General features: G+C 42.9%; 1 protein-coding gene across 1 annotated transcript in view; it reads left to right on the forward strand.

The window, feature by feature from the left end:
• Positions 1 to 20,259, forward strand: part of LOC308290701 (V-type proton ATPase subunit S1-like) — a gene marked incomplete at both ends in the record, with an annotated part of 53,717 nt that overhangs the window by 25,127 nt on the left and 8,331 nt on the right. The window contains 3 exons of the mRNA XM_080732611.1: positions 15,215 to 15,302; positions 17,677 to 17,714; positions 19,711 to 19,765. Of these exons, the coding sequence (XP_080588737.1) occupies positions 15,215 to 15,302; positions 17,677 to 17,714; positions 19,711 to 19,765 (181 nt within the window). The remainder of the gene's footprint in view (positions 1 to 15,214; positions 15,303 to 17,676; positions 17,715 to 19,710; positions 19,766 to 20,259) is intronic.

Below are 20,259 nucleotides of genomic sequence, written 5' to 3' on the forward strand. Positions count from 1 at the left end.
GAACAAGCGCCGTTCACAAACACCTGCTATCTTTCAATAGTTAAAGCACAACATAATGCATAATAATGCGTTCCCAGTTCCCCCTATGAAGAACATTCATGGGGGGCCCACAGTGAATCCTTGTACCCACAGGGCCCAGAATTTGGTGCGACACACCTGACCCAGCCTCACGTGCATGGCATGTTGCCTTGTCCCTTCAGTTCGCCACATCTTGACAGTCCCACGTTCTCATCTCTTACATTTTCTCTTACTTATGTTGCCAGCACTTGCACAATCAGGTAGGGAACTTCAGCCAATCACCTAAACTGACACAAACATGTTTTGAAGCACTGCCAATCAGTGAAGCCGACGGGTCATGTTGGCCAATCAGGGAAGCTGATGAATACATTCCCTCCAAAACACACAGTGTATCAGTGCGTCCTCTGCAGATACAGTGCGTCCCCCACAGACCCGCGGTCAGACACGGTACAGATTGGTCTATTTGTGATTTTTGGTTCAAATTGCCATTCGGCGTGGCACAGCTCCAGGTCATAACACACACACCAAGTTTTAGGCCGTTCATTTGGACGCTGTCTGAGTTATGCCTGGGTCAGACACACACACAGACACTACTAGGTTTCGTGAATAATAATAGAACGTGACTTATTTAAGATTAATTTAATCTGTATATTCATTGCATAAATTGTAGTCCACTTGTTCTTACTTTGTGAATATCATTAAAAATATTGAGATATGACCCAAGTGTACACTGAACAGGATCCCTTCTTCTGAAAGATGCAGGATCCAACAAGCTTTTCAAGGCAAGGTTGCAGGGCCAAAATATCTACTTTTAAATTTAAACATTTGCACAAGAAGCCTATAGCCTTGTAGATTCATTTGCATTGAATAGTTAAAGTTATGTTCTCAATTTTAACCGATATTGTCCAGTTATTTGTGTTGATTTGTGTAACAAAACTGGGATTGTAAAGAGCACATTGCTATGCAGGGTCAGTACACACATACTGTATGTAGGGTTGTCACAATTACAAATTACGATTAACGTTTTAATTGTGTTTTTGGCATCGGACATTGGAACTGAATAAAAAACGTGATTTCCGTTTGCCTTGTAGGCTTCGCAATTCAAAAAATGCACCGCGAAGATATGACAGATAACTTAAGAGATAATATACAAAGAAAATAACTGACATTTCATAATTTTGTACGTTCATAACATTTCAATGGCATAAATAATGGATCTACAAGCTTACGATGCGTCACAAAGTGAGCTTGTTGATCTGCTATTTTTGGGGGAAATGGATGAACATCTTTCAACGTGGAAACTGTTTAGACGATTATGCAAAAATAATTGCGATTATCTCAAATAATTGTGTTTAGGCTGTTATGTAGTAATTGCAACAAGCCTAGCTGTATGCTGACATAATGCAGGGCTATTTCCCCGCCGTGAATTAATTACTGTTGCAGGAATACGCAAGGGCTTCACAAAGGGGGGAAAGTGGGACTGAGTTACTAGGGCCCAAAGTCTTGACTTAAACCCTTCTGATCCTTTGGGAGCAGAGCCTTTTCCCCAGGGCCCAAAGTGGAGGGGCCTTAATTATTTTATACTTTAGCTATTGAAAAATAGTAGATATACAAGCTCAAAAATAGCAGATCTACAAGCTAGTAGATCTTCTATTTTTGAAGTCGTGAAAATGTGTGCAAACCTTTGAATATATATATATGTTTTAAGCAAACATTTGTAACTCAAATTTTGCTTCTGGGGGGTCCCTGGAACTAAATATTTTGAGATGGGGGTCCGTGGCCAAATACATATCATTTTGGGGGTCCTTCACATGAAAAAGTTTGAGCACCACTGACATAGAAAAATAGGTTTTTCAAAAAACCTTAGAAGGATTTGAAATATTCAAAGACTTGCACAAATGTTCACAATTTTTCAAAAATAGCAGATCTACAAGCTTGCAGCGCGGCTGTGAGCTTGTGGATCTGCTATTCTTCAATATAGTTAAAGCACATAATAATGCGTTCACAGTCTAAATGGGTTAAACCCCCTCCCCCTATGAAGAACATTCATGGGGGCCCCCCCATTGAATCCTTGTACTCAGGGCCCAGAATTTGGTGCGACACCCCTGGGAATACGCCGTGATGCTGCTGCCAGGATCATGCAGTAGTAAGTGGTAGATTATCTTGGTAAAGAGCGTGCAGCATTAGATACCACTTGATCCAGCTGACACTCATGGCTTCTGATCTCATGGTCAAATTGAACAGGGGGGGCAGGCTCTGAGCAGTGCCTCCGCGAACTCTGAAAGCTTAAAGTAGTGAAAAATAGATCTACAAAGCTGCGACGCGTTGTGAGCTTGTAGGGTTCTGTAATTATGAGTGCATCTCTCCACTCTGACATGTCTCCTTTCCGACATGTCTCCATTCCGACACTAACCCTATCTCTAACCCTAACCCTAACCCTAAACCTTAGGCCCATGGGAGTGTCGCCACTCCGACAATAAGAAGTTAATTTCGGAGTGGCGACATGTCGGAATGGAGAGAGCCTCCCTGTAATTATGCCATGGATCACTAATGGTCCATGGACCACTGGTTGAGAAACAGTGCTATAAATTGATCTTAAGCTTTAAAATGTTTAAAGAAATTATAATAAAAAATCGAACCTCTGTTCGAAGTGGAGCTGTGTGTGTGTGTGTGTGTGTGTGTGTGTGTGTGTGTGTGTGTGTGTGTGTGTGTGTGTGTGTGTGTGTGTGTGTGTGTGTGTGTGTGTGTGTGTGTGTGTGTGTGTGTGTGTGTGTGTGTGTGTGTGTGTGTGTGTGTGTGTGTGTGCAACAGCGCCCCTCCCTTAACATGTGTGGCCAGAAAAGGTTACTGCAGGCTACATACCCGGAGACAGACAGACAGACAAACAGACAAACAGACAGACAGACAGACCCACACACACGGCCACGTATAGGGAGCTCCACACAGCTCCAAAAAGGAACGGTTCTGGACATAAGAGGTGTCCACACAGCAACGATAGTGATCCATGCATAGATAAAAAAAATAAAAAAAAGCAGTTAACAAAGAATGTGGGAACTATTGAGTATTGATCTAATAAGCTAGCATCTGCAGTGTGGGACCAGGCTATTACTGCTGTACTGTTGGAAACCACTCTGAAACTACATTTACCAGATCACTAACTCGTCCACCGCGAGAGACACCTAAATTACATTTTAGCTGTGCCGTAAAAAAATAAAAAAATAAAGTAATGCAGATTGTTGAACTAACTCTACTTTGAAATAGTAGTTCAACCGCATCCCAACGACTCTGTGAAATATTATCTGCAGCCGGGTTCTTGGAATTTAATATGGGGTATGATGCAAAGAGAAATATCGCATCACTATTGCAAGGCAGATATTAATGGCCCTCTGTGGCCACAGTTGTAGGCCCTGCAACTTATCTGGTGGCTAAAGATGCGGGCGGACATGTAAACATGAATAAATGTGTCGCCAGATTGCTGCTGATATTATGCACTAAATCAGAGATTGTTGTCAGCCTCTTTCTATTTCAAGGACCCTCGGTTTAATTATGCATTCGGCCACGGACCTTCATTTCATACCTTTGTTTTTTATCTCCCGAGTCCCGTATCTACACAGTAAAATCCTCAGTAAAGTCATTTTTTTACTCTAGTACAAATGGAACCAAATGGACCCATAAAAGCACATGCTCAGAATTACAGAACCGCTGGTTCCTAACTAATTATACGCGTTGTGAGCTTGTAGATCTGCTATTTGAAAGAAGAAGAAAAAGAAAAGGTGATTTTTGAATGTCTTTGAAACATTTTAACAACACAAATCTTGTATATGGCATAAGATATTTTCTGATGGGGGTCCATGGACAAATACACATTAATCAGGGGGTACTTACCATGAGAATGTCAGAGAGCCACTGGTTTAAACAACATTTTAAAGTCTTTGAATATTTTTAAAAACTAATATTTGTGACACAAATATTTGCTTCTGGGTGGTCCCTGGAAACAGCATATTTTGAGATGGGGGTCCGCAGTCAAATACATGTCATTTTGGGGGTCCTTGACATGAAAAAGTTTGAGAACCACTGATTTAGAAGAAGGATTTAGAAGATCGGGTAAAAGATCTTCACAGACTTGCACAAATATTCACGATTTTTCAAGCTTGCAGCGTGGTGCCACGCTGTGAGCTTGTATATCATCTATTTTTCAGTAGTTAAAGCATTAAATAATGGTTAAAGTGGTTGAAATCTAAAGTAACACAGATTTGCGTTCAGGCCTAAATGGCTTAAGAAATTAGAATAATCCGTAATTGAGGCAAAAGCTTGAAATAATGGTGTGATATTGAGTGGAGGCCCCAGATGGTGCGTAGACGTAGTATTAGTGGGCCAGCAGAGTCACAGAAGAAGACCTTGTTTACAAGTTTAGGAGAGCAGAGCAGACAACCACGCCTTCTCTATCTGCACACAGCAAAAACCTCAGTGTCCATTTGATCCAGAAAAAACCTGTCAGGAGTTTAATTAACACCCAGGATTGTGCCGTGTGCTCATTATCCCACTGCACAGAGAGAGAGAGAGAGAGAGAGAGAGAGAGAGAGAGATACAGAGAGAGAGAGAGAGAGAGACATAGACAGAGAGAAAGACATTTATATGGTACTTTTTCTAACATTTATAGTTACTTATACATTTATTTATAGTTATTTATAAATCTCAATACTACATTTATTGTACGCTATATTGTTTTCCATAATGTGGAAGTTCAATGTTACATTTTTGAGCAAAACATGGCAACTTTGTGGTTTTGAATTCACACCTGTGTGCGTGTATGTTTGTGCTCACGCACGTGAATGTTTTTATTTATATTTCTTTCCAGGCAAAACACCCACATGTGTTGGTGCAGATCATGACATGTAATGTGCACGCCTGCGTGCGTGCGTGCGTGCGTGCGTGCGTGCGTGCGTGCGTGCGTGCGTGCGTGCGTGCGTGCGTGCGTGTGTGCGTGTGTTCACTGGGAATGGAGTGGTTTCTTGCCATTTGCAAGTTTCTGCAAAAATACGCTCCGTTCTCCATAAAAATCACACCCGTGTGAACTGAGCGGTGGTTTACCCCCCCCCCCCTCCCCCCTTCCCCCCTGTGTGTGTGTGTGTGTGTGCGTGTGTGTGCCTGGCCTGGCCTGAAAACAGCGCCCCTCCCTTAACATGTGTGGTCATAAAAGGTACTGTAGGCTACATACAGACAGACAGACACGGACGGACGGAGACAGACATACCCACACACACGGCCACGTATAGGAGCGTTGTGACCACCGCTCAAAAATTAGAAAGGCAAAACAGGGAAAGAAACATAGAAAAAATATTAGCAGGACATTTTCAGGAAAACAGCAGTAAATACTGAGTTGAAACGGCACACCCGTAGCTCAGTGGCAATGCCCCACACGAGAAAAATCCTGCTCTACAAGTTTTATAGGTTTCCTATTTTCCTCGCGAGTAGAGCAATGTAAACCTGTGTGTGTGTGAGACAGTGTCGGTGAGACAAGGAGTGCTCCTGGCATGGCTTGGGTTATATAAAGGGTCTGCTTCAGCACCCAGGCACCGTGTGACAGGCTGAGCCAATGGCGGGACGGGGACCGCAGAAGGGCCCGGGTTGCTGACCTCGCGGAAACTGGCACGGGAACAAACGGGGCTCGGGCTGTAGTTAGTGCTCACACACACACACACACACACACACACACACACACACACACACACACACACACACACACACACACACACACACACACATACATACACACACACACACACACACACACACACGTGCGCGCACATACGTACAGAGTCTTATCGTCGCTATCGGGTGGAAACCATGTATGTCCAAAACCTTTCCTTTTTTTGTTGTTATTTTAAAAACGATTTAAAGTAGTGAAAATAGCCGATCTACAAGCACACAACGCCTCGCAACGCGAGGCGAGGCGTTGTGTGCTTGTAGATCTGCTATTTTCACTAGTTCTGTGCGACAGTCTTGTATGTATGATGAAGCAGGGCTTTACTTTACGAAAAAAAACGTGCACATTTGAAACTTGGAGATACAAGGTTTCTGCCCGACAGTGATGTTATTATACAGGAGCTCATCTGGCCTCGTTCAGCCAGCTGAGACCTGGGCAGGTGCAGAGGGGAGAGATGCTGTGTGCATGGGAGACATTGTGTGTGTGTGATCGTGTGTGTGTGTGTGTGTGTGTGTGTGTGTGTGTGTGTGTGTGTGCGTGTGCGTGTGCGTGTGCGTGTGGATTGGAACAAACATACATGAACATCATGGTGACCTTTGGGGGCCGCATGGGGATACTGCTTGCAGTAGTGGAAAAAAGTACTCAAATCCTTTTTTGTACTGATAAAAGTAGAAACAATTTACACGGAAAAGTCCCAAAGTAGTTGGTATCAAAATATAGTTAAAGTACAAATGTAAAAGTATTCATTATGCAGAATGTCCCATTTAACACGTTTTCAAATGTAGGCCTAATGGCCTATCACTTGTATAAACATATTTTGAAAATAGCCAAAATACATATAGGGCTGAAGTGGGTAATGTATGTTTATGTTTTGTAATAATAATCAAAGTAACTAGTAACTAAAGGTTTCAAACAATTGCATTGGAGTGAAAGTGTAATATTTCTCTCAAAATTTGTACTTGTGTAGATTACTTTCCACCACAGATATTACTTGCTGATATTGGATGTTATTATTCCACCATTTTAAAACTATATACTGTACTTAGTTTCTTTTTACGCCCTTTTCTCCCCAATTTAGTCATTATGCCACACATTAATTCCTCCCCACACACATTTCTGTGTGTCATCACTGCTGCTGCATCCTACTGGCTCACCTGCCAGTGAGGAGCCCCCACTGGGAGGACATACTCCTCCTGACCAACCCTAGGACGTGCAGTGACAAATATCATGGTCTCCCTCCCCCAAACACAAGCCAATCGTGCTTATATTGACGCTCGGCGAAGCCGAATGTACCACGGTGGATTCAAACCCCTAGACTCCCAACAGTGGTGAGCAGGTACTTTACCACTGGGAGTCCACCAGGGCTCTATACTGGTGCCCCTACCTTTTTTTTCCACTTCTACACAAAATATTTTTGCTGAATGCTCACCCCAGAATAGGGACCCCAGCGTTCATGTGATAACGTTTGTTTATCACATGGCTTGTTTGAATGGTTTATTCTGATTGGTCAATCACTGAATTCAGTGGTGTGTTATCAAACATATAATTTTGCGAATGTCTGTCTGAGTGAGTGAGTGAGTGAGTGTCTGTCTGTCACAGCGTTTCTCCTCAGTGGCTGGAGCAATTGATCTGAAATCGCATCACCATAAGCATATGAACACACCTGACATAACTGTGAAGCCCGTTTGTCACTTTCACAAATCGTATGCTGTATATTAGCATTTTTATGGTGTATCTACTATCTATTCTGCATCTAGCATGAGGCACATCTATTCTGCATCTAGCTTGAGGCAAAATGTTTAACCAGCTCTGTGTGTGTGTGTGTGTGTGTGTGTGTGTGTGTGTGTGTGTGTGTGTGTGTGTGTGTGTGTGTGTGTGTGTGTGTGTGTGTGTGTGTGTGTGTGTGTGTGTGTGTGTGTGTGTGCAGGCAGGCGGGTGTGTGTGCAGGCGGGTGGGCGGGCGGGCTGGGGGGGGGGGGGGGGGGGAACAGTATCTCTGTAGCCATTAAACGAAACGGGTTTCTTACATTGATGCTCCTACATCATGCAAGCACCAGTTAAAGTTACTTTCCATCCCTCATATACTGTGTGCACAGTGCACATCCCATAACCCACACACTGCACATCATTTTGGAGCTCATATCTTTGAACGGGTAAGGGCTAGTTCTGAATAATAACACAATGGGCTCTATAACAGACCTGGCTGCGCTGCTTGATTTGTATGCTGTATCCAACATCCATGTAAACAAACGGACAATGTCATTTACTACTAAACGTTGCTCGCAAGAATGTTTATTATTATTTTTTATTAAGTAACTGAGAAATAGAAGATGCCGTAACCGAAAATATATTCTATTTGATCAACACTTCCTTGTTTTCCGAGGCGACCATGTTGTGCTGGGTGGACGGCCAGCGCAACACTTATACAATACTTACATTACCTTAAGCAAGCCAAGGAAATACTTGATTTCATTTTTCCTTTTGGGTCATTTTATTAATGTATTTATTAAGTTAACCGGCGCAGCGGCAATTATCCCTTGCTTAACATCCGGGCTGGATTGCATTTGACCACCTTCAACCTGGTATCCCTATTGTTGGCATGTAATTATATAGGCGAAAATAAAGTGGGAATTCTAAACTTTGTCTTTTTTAAATAGAAAATTGGCTATTCCCGCTACGTGCGAGACACCGTCTTTGCACAAAGTGAATATAGGGCTTAAAGTGGTTAAGGCACTATAACCGTCAGACTGGCTCTCACACTATAGTGACGTCTCAGTCACAACTGCCAGCTGCCGAAGGCACCGCTCAGGCTCTGTCACACTGACTCAATCACACACACACACACACACACACACACACACACACACACACACACACACACACACACACACACACACACACACACACACACACACACACACACACACACACACACACACACACACAGGACTCATCTATGCTAACACACACTCTCCTATACCCGGGTTTAATTGAATTGAATGTAAGCGCCTGGGATGCTAACCCCGGGTCTCTCCCTCGTGGAAAGCCAACATTGTAACCACTAGGCTAAAGGGGAATTCCCCCTTTGCCCCGGGGGGAGACATCAGGCTTTTGGGGCTCTGAGCCATTACTGCTACGTACAAACACATTCATCTTAATAGAGACAATACATGCTAGTAAAACAGCATGGATTATGCCATTTCATGATGGCACAACCTATTAACCTTAAAGGACTAGTTCACCCCAAAAATGACTTATTTTCTTTCAATTACACACCCCATGAACTCTTGAACTCATGGAGATATATTTTCTTTGTTTTTGTCGCATTCTTGAAGCAATCATTTGAAGACCGGCCGAGAAATGTCTAAATCTATCAACTTATGGGGACATTATGGCCTTCAGAAGTGTAGTAGTACCAGTAAGAGGGCCATGTGAGAAATGAGGGGTGGAGGTTGTGAGTTGCCATCCAAGGAGTGTGTGTGCAAAGTTTGGCACTGGATAGGGGCAACGGTGCGGAGATATGAGTAGGGCAAAAGTGTGGCGTGGCGTGACGTGACTTGACGTGACGTGACGTGATGTGACCTGACTGACTGACAGCCAGCCGGTGGATATTTTGATAGTAACTGTGACCTAACGGTCGCAACAAGTACGCACACACACACACACGCACACACGCATGTGCACACGCACACACACACACACACACACACACACACACACACACACACACACACACACACACACACACACAGTTAGGCTGGCGCATAGCATACAGGTTAGCTCACCTTCATGTACCGTAGGTCGTGCACTGTCTGTATCATCCGGCTCACACTGGCGTTGTGCACTGTACGTCCATGACACGGCACCTCAGCCCATGAGAACCGTCCCCAGACGTTGTCATCCAGCCATTCATTATCTCCTTAATTAGTCTCTCCCGTGTTTAGTCGACTGAGCGTTAATTCACATTAATTTGATTTCCCGGGAAAGGCCCCGTAGCTTAACGATTAATTATACTATCGTACAACAGAGTGCGGCACCGGCACGCAGTGTTGGAACTGGCTTGATAAAATCCATGTCTCTGCTTCTTGTCACTGTCGGGCAGAAACCTGGTATCTCCAAGTTTCAAACTTGTAGGGTATTTATAAAAAATGTTGTGGAGAGGACGGAGCGTTGGCAGGTTAGCATTTCACCAGCGTTAGTTTTATCGCCATCTTGTTTTTAAAGAAGGATCTGTAATCTCTGTTCTATGTTTGATAAAAGATGATTTAATTATTCTGAGACTCTGCAAGGCAGTGGGCATTTGTTGCTTTTGTTTGCATTTGTTGCTTTATGCCCAACCTATTTTGGGCAGATTAGCAAAATGTCAAAGCGTCGAAATCAGTCAATTTGATTCTTTAAAACTGCAAAATAGCAAAAACAGCAGATCTACACTTGGTGTATAATCAGGTGTTTTCGCTCGTTGTTTTGATTGATTGATTTTACATGTGGTACAGTAAGACGTTAAGGGCAAGGCTAAAAGAAAAACACAAAGAAATGAATGCAAACACTAAAGGAGAACAGGGCAGTGGATGGCACCTCCTTCCGATACTTTGTCATTTAACAACAACGTAGGGAGCTTAAGTGGTAAAGAAAATATCATATTGTCTTTACAAATTTAACCCGGACGATGAAATATAAATCAGGCCTTTCTCCCAGAGCCGCCTGTCTCTAGGTGATCTGAGGTTCTGAACCCACCGTCAAGTCAAAGTCAAAGCCTGAGCTAGTATTGACATTGAATGACTGGAGCCTTGATGAGAAATTAATGGACTCCACTCTGTTGCTATGATGGATCAGAGCAACACGGAGCTTGGCTGTCCTTTACAGAATCTATGGAACGGGGGATGAATTAAGATCTGGTCGATGTGAGAATATGTTATTTTCTATTGACTTAATAATAATGATGTTTAAGCTCTATATTCTGATAATGGGGGTGTAATGAAGGATACAGTCATTCAATTTCAACATCCATATGTGTTCAAATATTTGCTAAATAGTTACTGTATCAAATTGAAATCATTTAATTGCAAAACAACAGTACTTATGGGTCCATTTGGTTCCATTTGAGAGAGTTAATAGTCAGAGTTAATAGTTTGAGAACCAGCGCTTGGGTGGCTCAGTGGTATAGTTCCTGCCCACCACCGTGGGTCATGGGTTGCGGTGTGTCCGGTTTTGTCGAGCGTCTACATGAGCACACTTTTCCCGTGTTCTGGGGAGGAAGGGTGATATGTGTCACTGCACGTATACTCCTACAGGCTGGGAGCAGGGAGAGTTGGGCGGGAGGAGTAGGACCAGGGGTGTTGCACCAAATTCTGGGCCCTGCATGGGTACAAGGATTCACTGCTGGCCCCCCATGAATGTTCTTCATAAGGGGAGGGGCCGAGGGGGTTTAACCCATTTAGACTGGGAACGCAGTATTACGCATTGTTTTGTTTTTCAAAAATAACAGATCTACAAGCTCACTGTGAGCTTGTATATCTGCTATTTTTCAATAAAGGCTCCTTTTTTACTATTTTGAAAAATTATTTATATTATTATATTATTATAGTATTCCGGTTCCTCCGTTTTCCTCCCGAACCCTAGTTGGGTGTGTGTGTGTGTGTGATCATTTGAGATTGACAGGCAGTGATGGGGACACAGGGGGGAGGGGCAGGCTTCGACTTGTTTTGAAACACAAATGGCTTGTAATCATAATTGCCCTTGTTTATCAGTGCGGGCCACGGCCCATCATGTATCACACAGTGGAGCTTTAACCTTGAAGCACTACATTTGATTAATTGGTCAATTGCATACACACACAACTAAGAAAGATTAAACACTGTACAATCCACTGCGGTCATATAAAACAAGAACGTAGCACCGCAAGCGTTAATTGAAATAATCAATTTAGTTGATTATAAAAAAAGATAATCAATAATCCAATTTTAATTTAAAAACTGGTGCCAGTGCCGCTACTCAGGAGCGATGCAAGTTGGACATCGTCTCTTGTTGGGTGGAAACCTCATATATCGAAAACATTTCAGGATACAAAATTCAGAAATGGCAAAAGTAGCATGGATCCACAAGCTTGAAATGCGGTGCGAATGTAGGTCTGCTACTTTTGATGCTTTTGTGTGGCACTGTAGTGTGATCAAGTAGAGCAGTGGTTTTCAACTAGTGGTCCTTGAGGAGGTTCCAGGTGGTCCCCAGTTATATCTATACTATAATTTTGCGAATGTCTGTCTGAGTGAGTGTGTGTGTGTGTGTGCAGGCGGGCGGGCGGGCGGGCGGGCGGGCGGGGGGGGGGGGGGGGGGGTTCTGGCCCTGTTACAGATGTTGTCCAAAAATCATGCAGATCGGTACACAGTATCTCTGTAGCTGTTAAATGGAACGGGTATTTCTTACATTGATGCTCCTACATATTAGCATGCAAGCACCAGTTAAAGTTACTTTCCATCCCTCATATACTGTGTGCACAGTGCACATCCCATAACCCACACACTGCACATCATTTCGGAGCTCATATCTTTGAACGGGTAAGGGCTAGTGATGGAAATTTGGTAACCAAATGGTCCCTTATAGATCTTTAACTCTTGAGAGTGTAAAATGAAACAATTTTACGAGTTCAATTGTTGTTAAACATCTGCAACAAGAAGTCTACACAATTAGAGAATGTAGAAGAATTGTTATTTTGATCAACGTTTGCCTCTGAGGAGTTTTGGGTCTGAGAGGCTAAATCTCATCAAATGGTGGTCCGTGAAATAATGTACCCTGATGTGAAAAAGGTGGAAGTAGAGCGTTAATTTACAAAAAGAAAAGAAAAAATAGACTGGAGATTCTGCCCGACAACAACGATATGCATGCCCCACCCACTATTATGCAATCCCTGTTGCACTTGTTGTACCCGTCGTCCTACTACTGGCAATGTAGTCAGATGACGTCAATTAGCGTTCCGGGCGACTCAGGAGCCATTGAGATCCGTGCCACACCAGGACACACCGTGACTTTAAGCTCTTCATCTCATTGTGAACGCACCGAGCGTCTCTTGGTCGTCCCACTGCCCTTCCCTCCACCTGGCAGCCCTCCACCATAATCCCAATCCATCTGCCAAGTTGGCTGGCACCGAACTGCACAATATGGCCCAGGTGCAAACTGTACAGCAACCAGAGTGGTACATAACTGCTCCCAGGCTGCTGCTGGCACTCGTACATGTATCTGTCGAATTAACCCCAAACAATGATTTTGTTTAATTAGTAGGCCTCTACAGTATACTCAGGGGCGTCACAAGGGGTAGGAAAGTGGGACTGAGTTACCAGGGCCCAAGGTGGAGGGGCCCTATAGTAACTTTAGCTATTGAAAAATAGCAGATATACAAGCTCACAGCGCGGCACCGAGTGCCGCGCTGCGAGCTTGTAGATCTGCTATTTTTGAAAAGTCGTTAAAAATGTGCGCAAATCTTGGAATATGTATTTTTTAAGCGAACATTTGTAACTCAAATTTTGCTTCCGGAGAGGGGTCCCTGGAACTAAATATTTTGAGATGGGGGTCTAGCTGTGGCCAAATACATATCATCTTGGGGGTCCTTCACATTAAAACGTTTGAGCACCACTGACATAGAAACATACGTTTCTTGCACACATTTTCAATTTTTTTTCAAAAATAGCAGATTTACAAGCTTGCAGCGCGGCACTCGGTGCCGCGCTGTGAGCTTGTATATCTGCTATTTTTCAATAGTTAATATTCATGGGGGGCCCGCAGTGAATCCTTGTACCCAGGGCCCAGAAGTATACTGCTACCATAACCCGTAGCTGCTAATTCCATATACTCATATACTATTTCGGTGCTGTTGGGCAGAAACCCAATATCCCCATATCTTAACTTTTTTGTAGTTTTTTTTTTCGTAATTTAATGCCCTACTTGTACAGTACAGAGTCACACAAAAGCATCAAAAGTAGCAGATCTGCAAGCCTTTTTAGTTTGTCAATCGGCTACTTTTGTACAGTTTTGGACAGTTTCCACCCGACAGGGAGAATACTATTTGCAAATACATTTCTGTCTTTGAAAGAATCCCCCAAAAGGCAGCAAATCCCACATTTCTTATCAATGGAGGACATATTGGCGTGTTTCGACTAAGAGCCTTCATCATGCTCTGACGAAGGCTCTTCAGCTGAAGCGTTCATTTATTGTCGTGACTGTGACCAAATAAAAAAAAAGTGGAAATGTACGTACTGAGATGTTACCTGACTTTCGTCAGATGGTGGCAGTAGTGCGTAGGCTACCGCTCTACTTTACCATCCGAGTTCTCTCGCTGGGAGTTGATAACACTCGTAAAGCCCCGGGCCGGACCAATCAGCGGCAGCTACGGGCGGGCTCTGAGCGGCTCTGAGCCAATAGAGTCTGATTGCAGACCACGTGGAAACCCAGGAGGCGGATTCTGGGTGGAACGTCACGCAGACAGGCCAATATGAGTGGTTGGAGTTGGCACTCCCAGACTGTGATAGACAGACGGCCCCATCCAATCACCTGCTAAATAAATTCAAAAAATGGCCCGCCCCTTACATCGAGGCTGCCGGAGCAATCCCAGATGGATAGTTAAGCAGAGCAATACGCACTGCTGCTATCATCTGGCGCAAGTCAGGTTAACTGAGATGTGCTGCCTCATGGGATTTTTTTTTTGGGTATACTGGATTTTGGGTCTGATTAGCAGTAGCACTCCACTGAGAAATCCCATTGTTAATGTGCAACATTCTTTCTCTTTGCCAAAGTTATGTGACAGGTGGCTGTGTAGGAGAGGTTGGTTAGTAAGTAAGCCTTGCCGAGCCATGAGGCCCTTAGGGCAGGGTTCCGGTGAGGCAGTTCCATGTACAAGCAGTGTTGATTTCGCAGGCTAAAACTCAGGGCCAGATTAACCCTGTCTGTTGCCACAGGGCACTCGCCCCCCCAACGGTCAATGGATGATGGATTACTCACACCATGGAGAGTTGAATTCATGGATATAATTTTGTTTTTGTCGAATTCCCTAGCCAATAATTTAAGGAGACTCTTTGTGTCTCCAGGCTCTTTGTGCCCCATAGGAAACCACTGCTCATCATCCAAATTACTGGCTTAGGAATGCGACAAAAACTACAAAGTAGAAAGAAAAAAGAAATAGTGGGTTGAGCTGTCCCTTTAAATGTTCTCAAATAGAAACTTAAATCAAATCATGTTTTTTTTCAAATTCGCACCTTTTTTACCGAATATAGGTCAACACATCTGTAATCAATGGTCTAGGATCCTCACAGATCAGTACCGGCGGCTACACCGTTTCTTACCTTCCCTGTTCCCACAGCCACCAGCCCCCCCTCGCGCTCCCACAGGTCTTAGTTTTGTTTGGCGCTGGCCTACTCTATAAGCTTATTATAACAGGCTTGCGGTGGTCAAACCAACCCAGATCTCCAAGGACAACTCTCCCCTCCCCCCCTCCGCGCTGCCGTAGAGAGCAGCAAACGCTGAACCATCACAACAAGGAAGACGAGGCCGGTATGCAGCCTCCGCTCCCTAAGCCCATTGGCCCGGAGATTTACGTCTGTGATTAGACAGTTAAATGGATGGGGCTGGGATTAGCTAGCAGGAGTCCAAGGCTACTCAGGGTTTAGACGGACGGGATGAGAACACGATGGACGGCATAGGCGGAGTTTCACATTTGCCCTAGGGGGGGCAGCTTGTGCAGCAACATGTCAACAACATGTCAACTTATCACACTGTCCAACTACTGCACGTCTTACTGCTTACGTCTTAAATGGCTACAAAATATTTTGTTTAATGCAGGACAATAATTATTTTAATTTAATTTAATTTTTAATAAGGTAATATCAGTGAATAATAATACTTAAAAAAATAGATATTTTTACATTTTAAACTCCTTTTTAATTTTAATTTTTCAATTTTTTGAAAAATATGTGTAATCTTTGAGTACAGTCCGGATATTGCAGGTATGTTCAGGTATATTCATAGCCAGAAATGCCAGGGGGGGGGGGGGGGGGGGCAGTGCACTCCCTGCCCTCCTATAAACTCCGCCCATGGATGGACGGCAGACACGTGGTGGAGGAGAATGGGCAGTAAAGTCCTCCTTCCTGGTGCTGTGACGGTCACTCCTACTTTCAAGGCCTTGCCTTGCCTTGCCTTGCCTTGCCTTGACTTGCCTTCCAACCTGTGTTAATTTTGGCATAGTCTTAGGCGATTAAATACCAGCCGTGTCGCAGCTGGCTATTTTCAGAGCCCAACACCGGAGCACCGAACCAAACATAAAATGACTTGTCTTTTAGTTCTACTGGGTCTCTTCTCCATGCACTTGTACCTAGCTTTTATTTTTATTTTCTGTTTTTTAGTTTTCGTCAGTGAAAAAAAAAACGAGTTTTAGTTGACGAAATGAACAATGCTTGCAGCACCAGTCCAGTTCAGGCAAGGCACGGCACAGCACGGCACGGCAACAAAAGCAATCTAGTTTGTTTAGTTTTAGTTTATATACTGATTCATCAAAACATTTATTTATCCTGGGGGGGATTTCCTACTAAAATCTATAATTTAACCAAGAATCCCAATAGGTCTTCATCGTCCCTCAACTCTACCTATTGCTTTGTTTTTTTCTTAAACTATTCCTACATTCTTTTAATTCATCATCACATTTATTCCAAAAGTCATACACAAAGGCAATTCAAAGTGCTTTACATAATACCGTAAATATGCATGATCTGTCAACTACCGTAGTACAGGTAGATACTCAAAATTAATGTGATAGAAATGCAGTTTTTAATCGGCTTTACTGCATTATCATTGTAGCTTGTAGGTTTCGAACTAGGGGTTTGGTATTTTACAGGGTAGATGAGATTAAAAACTGATTTATACCTAGTCATGCATGCGAAGGTGAAAATAGACGATATACAAGTACATACACATATACAATATGACCGTCATAGGCTACAACAAAATGTACATTTGACAGTCCCTAAGCGTGCCGTGAGACCCAACTTGTACACTCTGTCCCTATCGAAAAATTATGCCTGTGCTTTTTATTATCGGTGACGGTGCTTGCTGCTCCTCTACTGTACATATACTGCAGACAAATGAACCTCAGAGAATATGAACTAGCCATTCCGTTTACGGTACACACAGCAGTTTTTAAAAGAACCTGTTCAGAGGTTTCTCTGCAGCCAAGACCTCAGTGTGCCTATAAGCAATTGTCACAGTTTGTTGCTGTCGGGTGGAAACCTCATATGTCTACACCGTTGCTTTTCAGGATTAAAAAATACAAAAATAGACGATCTGTACAAGCTCAAAACATGTCGCGAATGCGATGCGTGAACTTGTAGATCGGCTATTTTTTATGCTTTTGTGAGACACTGCAGTGTGACTAAATAGGGTGTTAATTTTCGGCCCTGACAGTGTCACATTGTTACACAATCAGCTGATCGCTTTAGCAATGATTTGAGATGAATCTGTATGAATTAATCTGTTGGAAATCTGTTTCATTTAAAAAAATAGCAGAAATAGCTGATCTACAAGCTCACAACGCTTCATGATGCAGCGTGTCGAGAGCTTGTGGATCGGCTATTTACAATAGCCTAGATATATTTATTTTTAAATTAAATTAGTAAATATAGCCTTTTTGATTACTGATACCAGTCATTGTCAGTCGTTTGTTTATGGCAATTAAGTCATTTGTCACACAACATGTCTTGTGTGTTTTTGTTGCTGTGCAGAAATGTAATTTCTTATTTTTTAAATGTTATTCTCAAGGACACACAAACATGTAATTTCTCATCTATATGTTCCAATTATCCAAACCAATGTTCCGATGATCGAACATTGTGGCCAAACCACAATGAAATCATAACTGTTGGTGTACGATGTGAAACCGTCAACTAAAATAAGCGTGTCTTTGTCTTTGTGTCTCCACAGCAGAGAGAACCCCAGACGGGCGACGAGAGTCACATCAAGTGAGTGGCAACGTGTTCCAGATGATTTGCTGTGTGACGCAGGAAGAGGCCTGATTCAATCAAACCTGCCATGATAATTGCAATGCTGGCCTGCTCACTTTGACAGCTTTGACAGACGCAATCTCATTGTTAATGTTCCACACATAAGCCACGATTTATGGTTCGTCGTAGGACCGAGGCATTACATACAGTAGGGCAATGTAGACATATATTCTGTTGCAAGTAAAAGTCTAGTTTAATTGATTGATTGAAGAATTTATTAGAAGTTTGCATAGGAAAAGGTACAGTTTCGTGATGGTACAGTTCACTGGTACAAGGTCAACTAAAAGGATAGGCCCAAGAAAGCACATGGCGTGTTTAAATTGAGATCATTTTTTAACCGTATAACATTGAATGACAGACAGATAGAACATAGTACTATGCTAAGGATATCATCAGAAAAAGAAATATATAATAATAAATGGTATAATTTACAATAAAGAGGTCAAGGGAAGGTTAGGATAGACACTGCAAAATAGATGGCATTTACAATAGAAAGGTCAGGGGAGGTAAGGATAAGTAAGCCTTGCCGAGCCATGAGGCCCATATGACTCGGCCGAGCCATGATGCTCATATAGGGCAGGAGCCTATCTCCTGTTTCTGTAGCGTGAGGCAGCTTGATGTACAAGTACACCCCCTGGACATGACGCTAGTATGTCACAGGGATAGGCTATGTTTTCATTTAGTAGTTGCAAGTAGCGGGGACTGCCCATAATTCCGAAGGTTCATTGTTCCGAAGGTTCATTATTAGTCTGAATTTAGTTAGGGTTACTGAGGTTAAGGTTAGGATTAGGGTTAGAGTTTGGGATAGTTTTCTTAACAAATTCGGACTAATGAACCTTCGGCACAATGAACCTTCGGAGCAATGCCATGGCACCGCAAGTAGCTGCCGCTTCTAAGTGGCTTTTCAGTGCTGTTTTAAAGGAAGGTATGGATTTACACTTCCGTAATTGTGAACATCCTTGATGTTTTTTGATCTTGGTGGTAATCAAAATTGACTTGAGTAAAATTAAAAGAAGTACCAAAACTAAAAGTGCTCAATTTCAATTAGAATGGAGCGGTTTCATGCCAGTAGAGGATTTCTTAAAAAAACGCTCCATTCTCATTGAAATGCATTGGCGGATTCCACTCTCATAGGTATTTTGGTTTGTGGGCACCCTTACACATGTTTTCAAATGTATAAATGTAAATGTGGTTAGTGTGTTTTGTAATAATAATCAAAATCTACAAAGTACTGTAACTAGTAACTACGGTTTTCAAATAAATTGTAGTGGAGTAAAATTACAATATTTGCTTCTGAGATGTAGCTAGTGGAGTACAAGTTAAAGTATTGAAAATTAGAAATACTCACACAATTATACTTAAGTACAGTACTTGAGTAAAATGCGCTTAGTTACTTTACGCCGCCACTGTTGGCACTGTATGACATCAGCCAATGCTGTACTACTTTGTATTACAAGTAGGGAGTAAAACTTGCTGCGTCTGTGTTCAAATATCTCAGAGACATTTATTAACTTGGCTTTTGTCACAACATCTAGACAATAAAAAAAAAGAGAGACAGAGATGATTTAATTGTCCAGTAAATCCCTTGTTGCTGTAATATGATAATGACACTGTCTCTCATGCCTAAAACTAAAAGTGCTGATGACTCAGTGTGGTGACGCAAAACTACAGAAATAGAGAAGAGCCTCCGTAGTGTTTAGATGCAGGTGTTTGTGGCCTGTTTTTTCGTGTGTTTGTGTGTGTGTGCGTGCGCATGTGCGTGCGTGTGTGTGTGTAGGAATATATTAGTGCCAGAGAACACTGCAGTGTGTTTACGATGTGTGTTTGTTCACAGATATAGGCTAAGCTATCACGATGCATTGTCTGTGTGCGTGTGCGTGTGCGTGTGTGTGTGTGTGTGTGTGTGTGTGTGTGTGTGTGTGTTTTCAGCTCAAGATGGCGTGGGTTTACAAAGTGAAGAGGTTCGTCTGACGCCTGAAGATGAAAACCCACTCAGGAGAATACTGCAGGTAGACTATGACTCTCTTTCCCCCCCTCCTCTTAACCCTTTCTCTCCATTTTCTCTGAAAGTATTCTAGATCTACAAGCTCACAACGGGTCGCGAGCCCCGTTGTGAGCTTGTAGATCTGTTTTCTCATTTTCAAATAGCCTGAGTATTATAGCCTGTATATCCCATGAGGCTGAAGTGGTTAATGTATGTTTTGTAATAATAATCAATAACTACAAAGTGACTAGTAAATAGTAAATTTCTAGTACAGTACTAGAGTACACACGCACACACACACACACACACACACACACGCACACGCACACGCACACACACACACACACACACACACACACACACACACACACACACACACACACACACACACACACACACACACACACACACACCAGCCATTCCATGACCTTGTACGTGGGCATATTGTAGGGTTCACTCACTGAACAGAGGTAGAACTTCTTGCCACACATACACACGTTAGCTCCATTGTTCTTGAAG

Source organism: Nannobrachium achirus (genome assembly GCF_963921795.1).
Source record: "Nannobrachium achirus genome assembly, chromosome: 9".
NCBI classification, from domain to species: Eukaryota; Metazoa; Chordata; class Actinopteri; order Myctophiformes; family Myctophidae; genus Nannobrachium; species Nannobrachium achirus.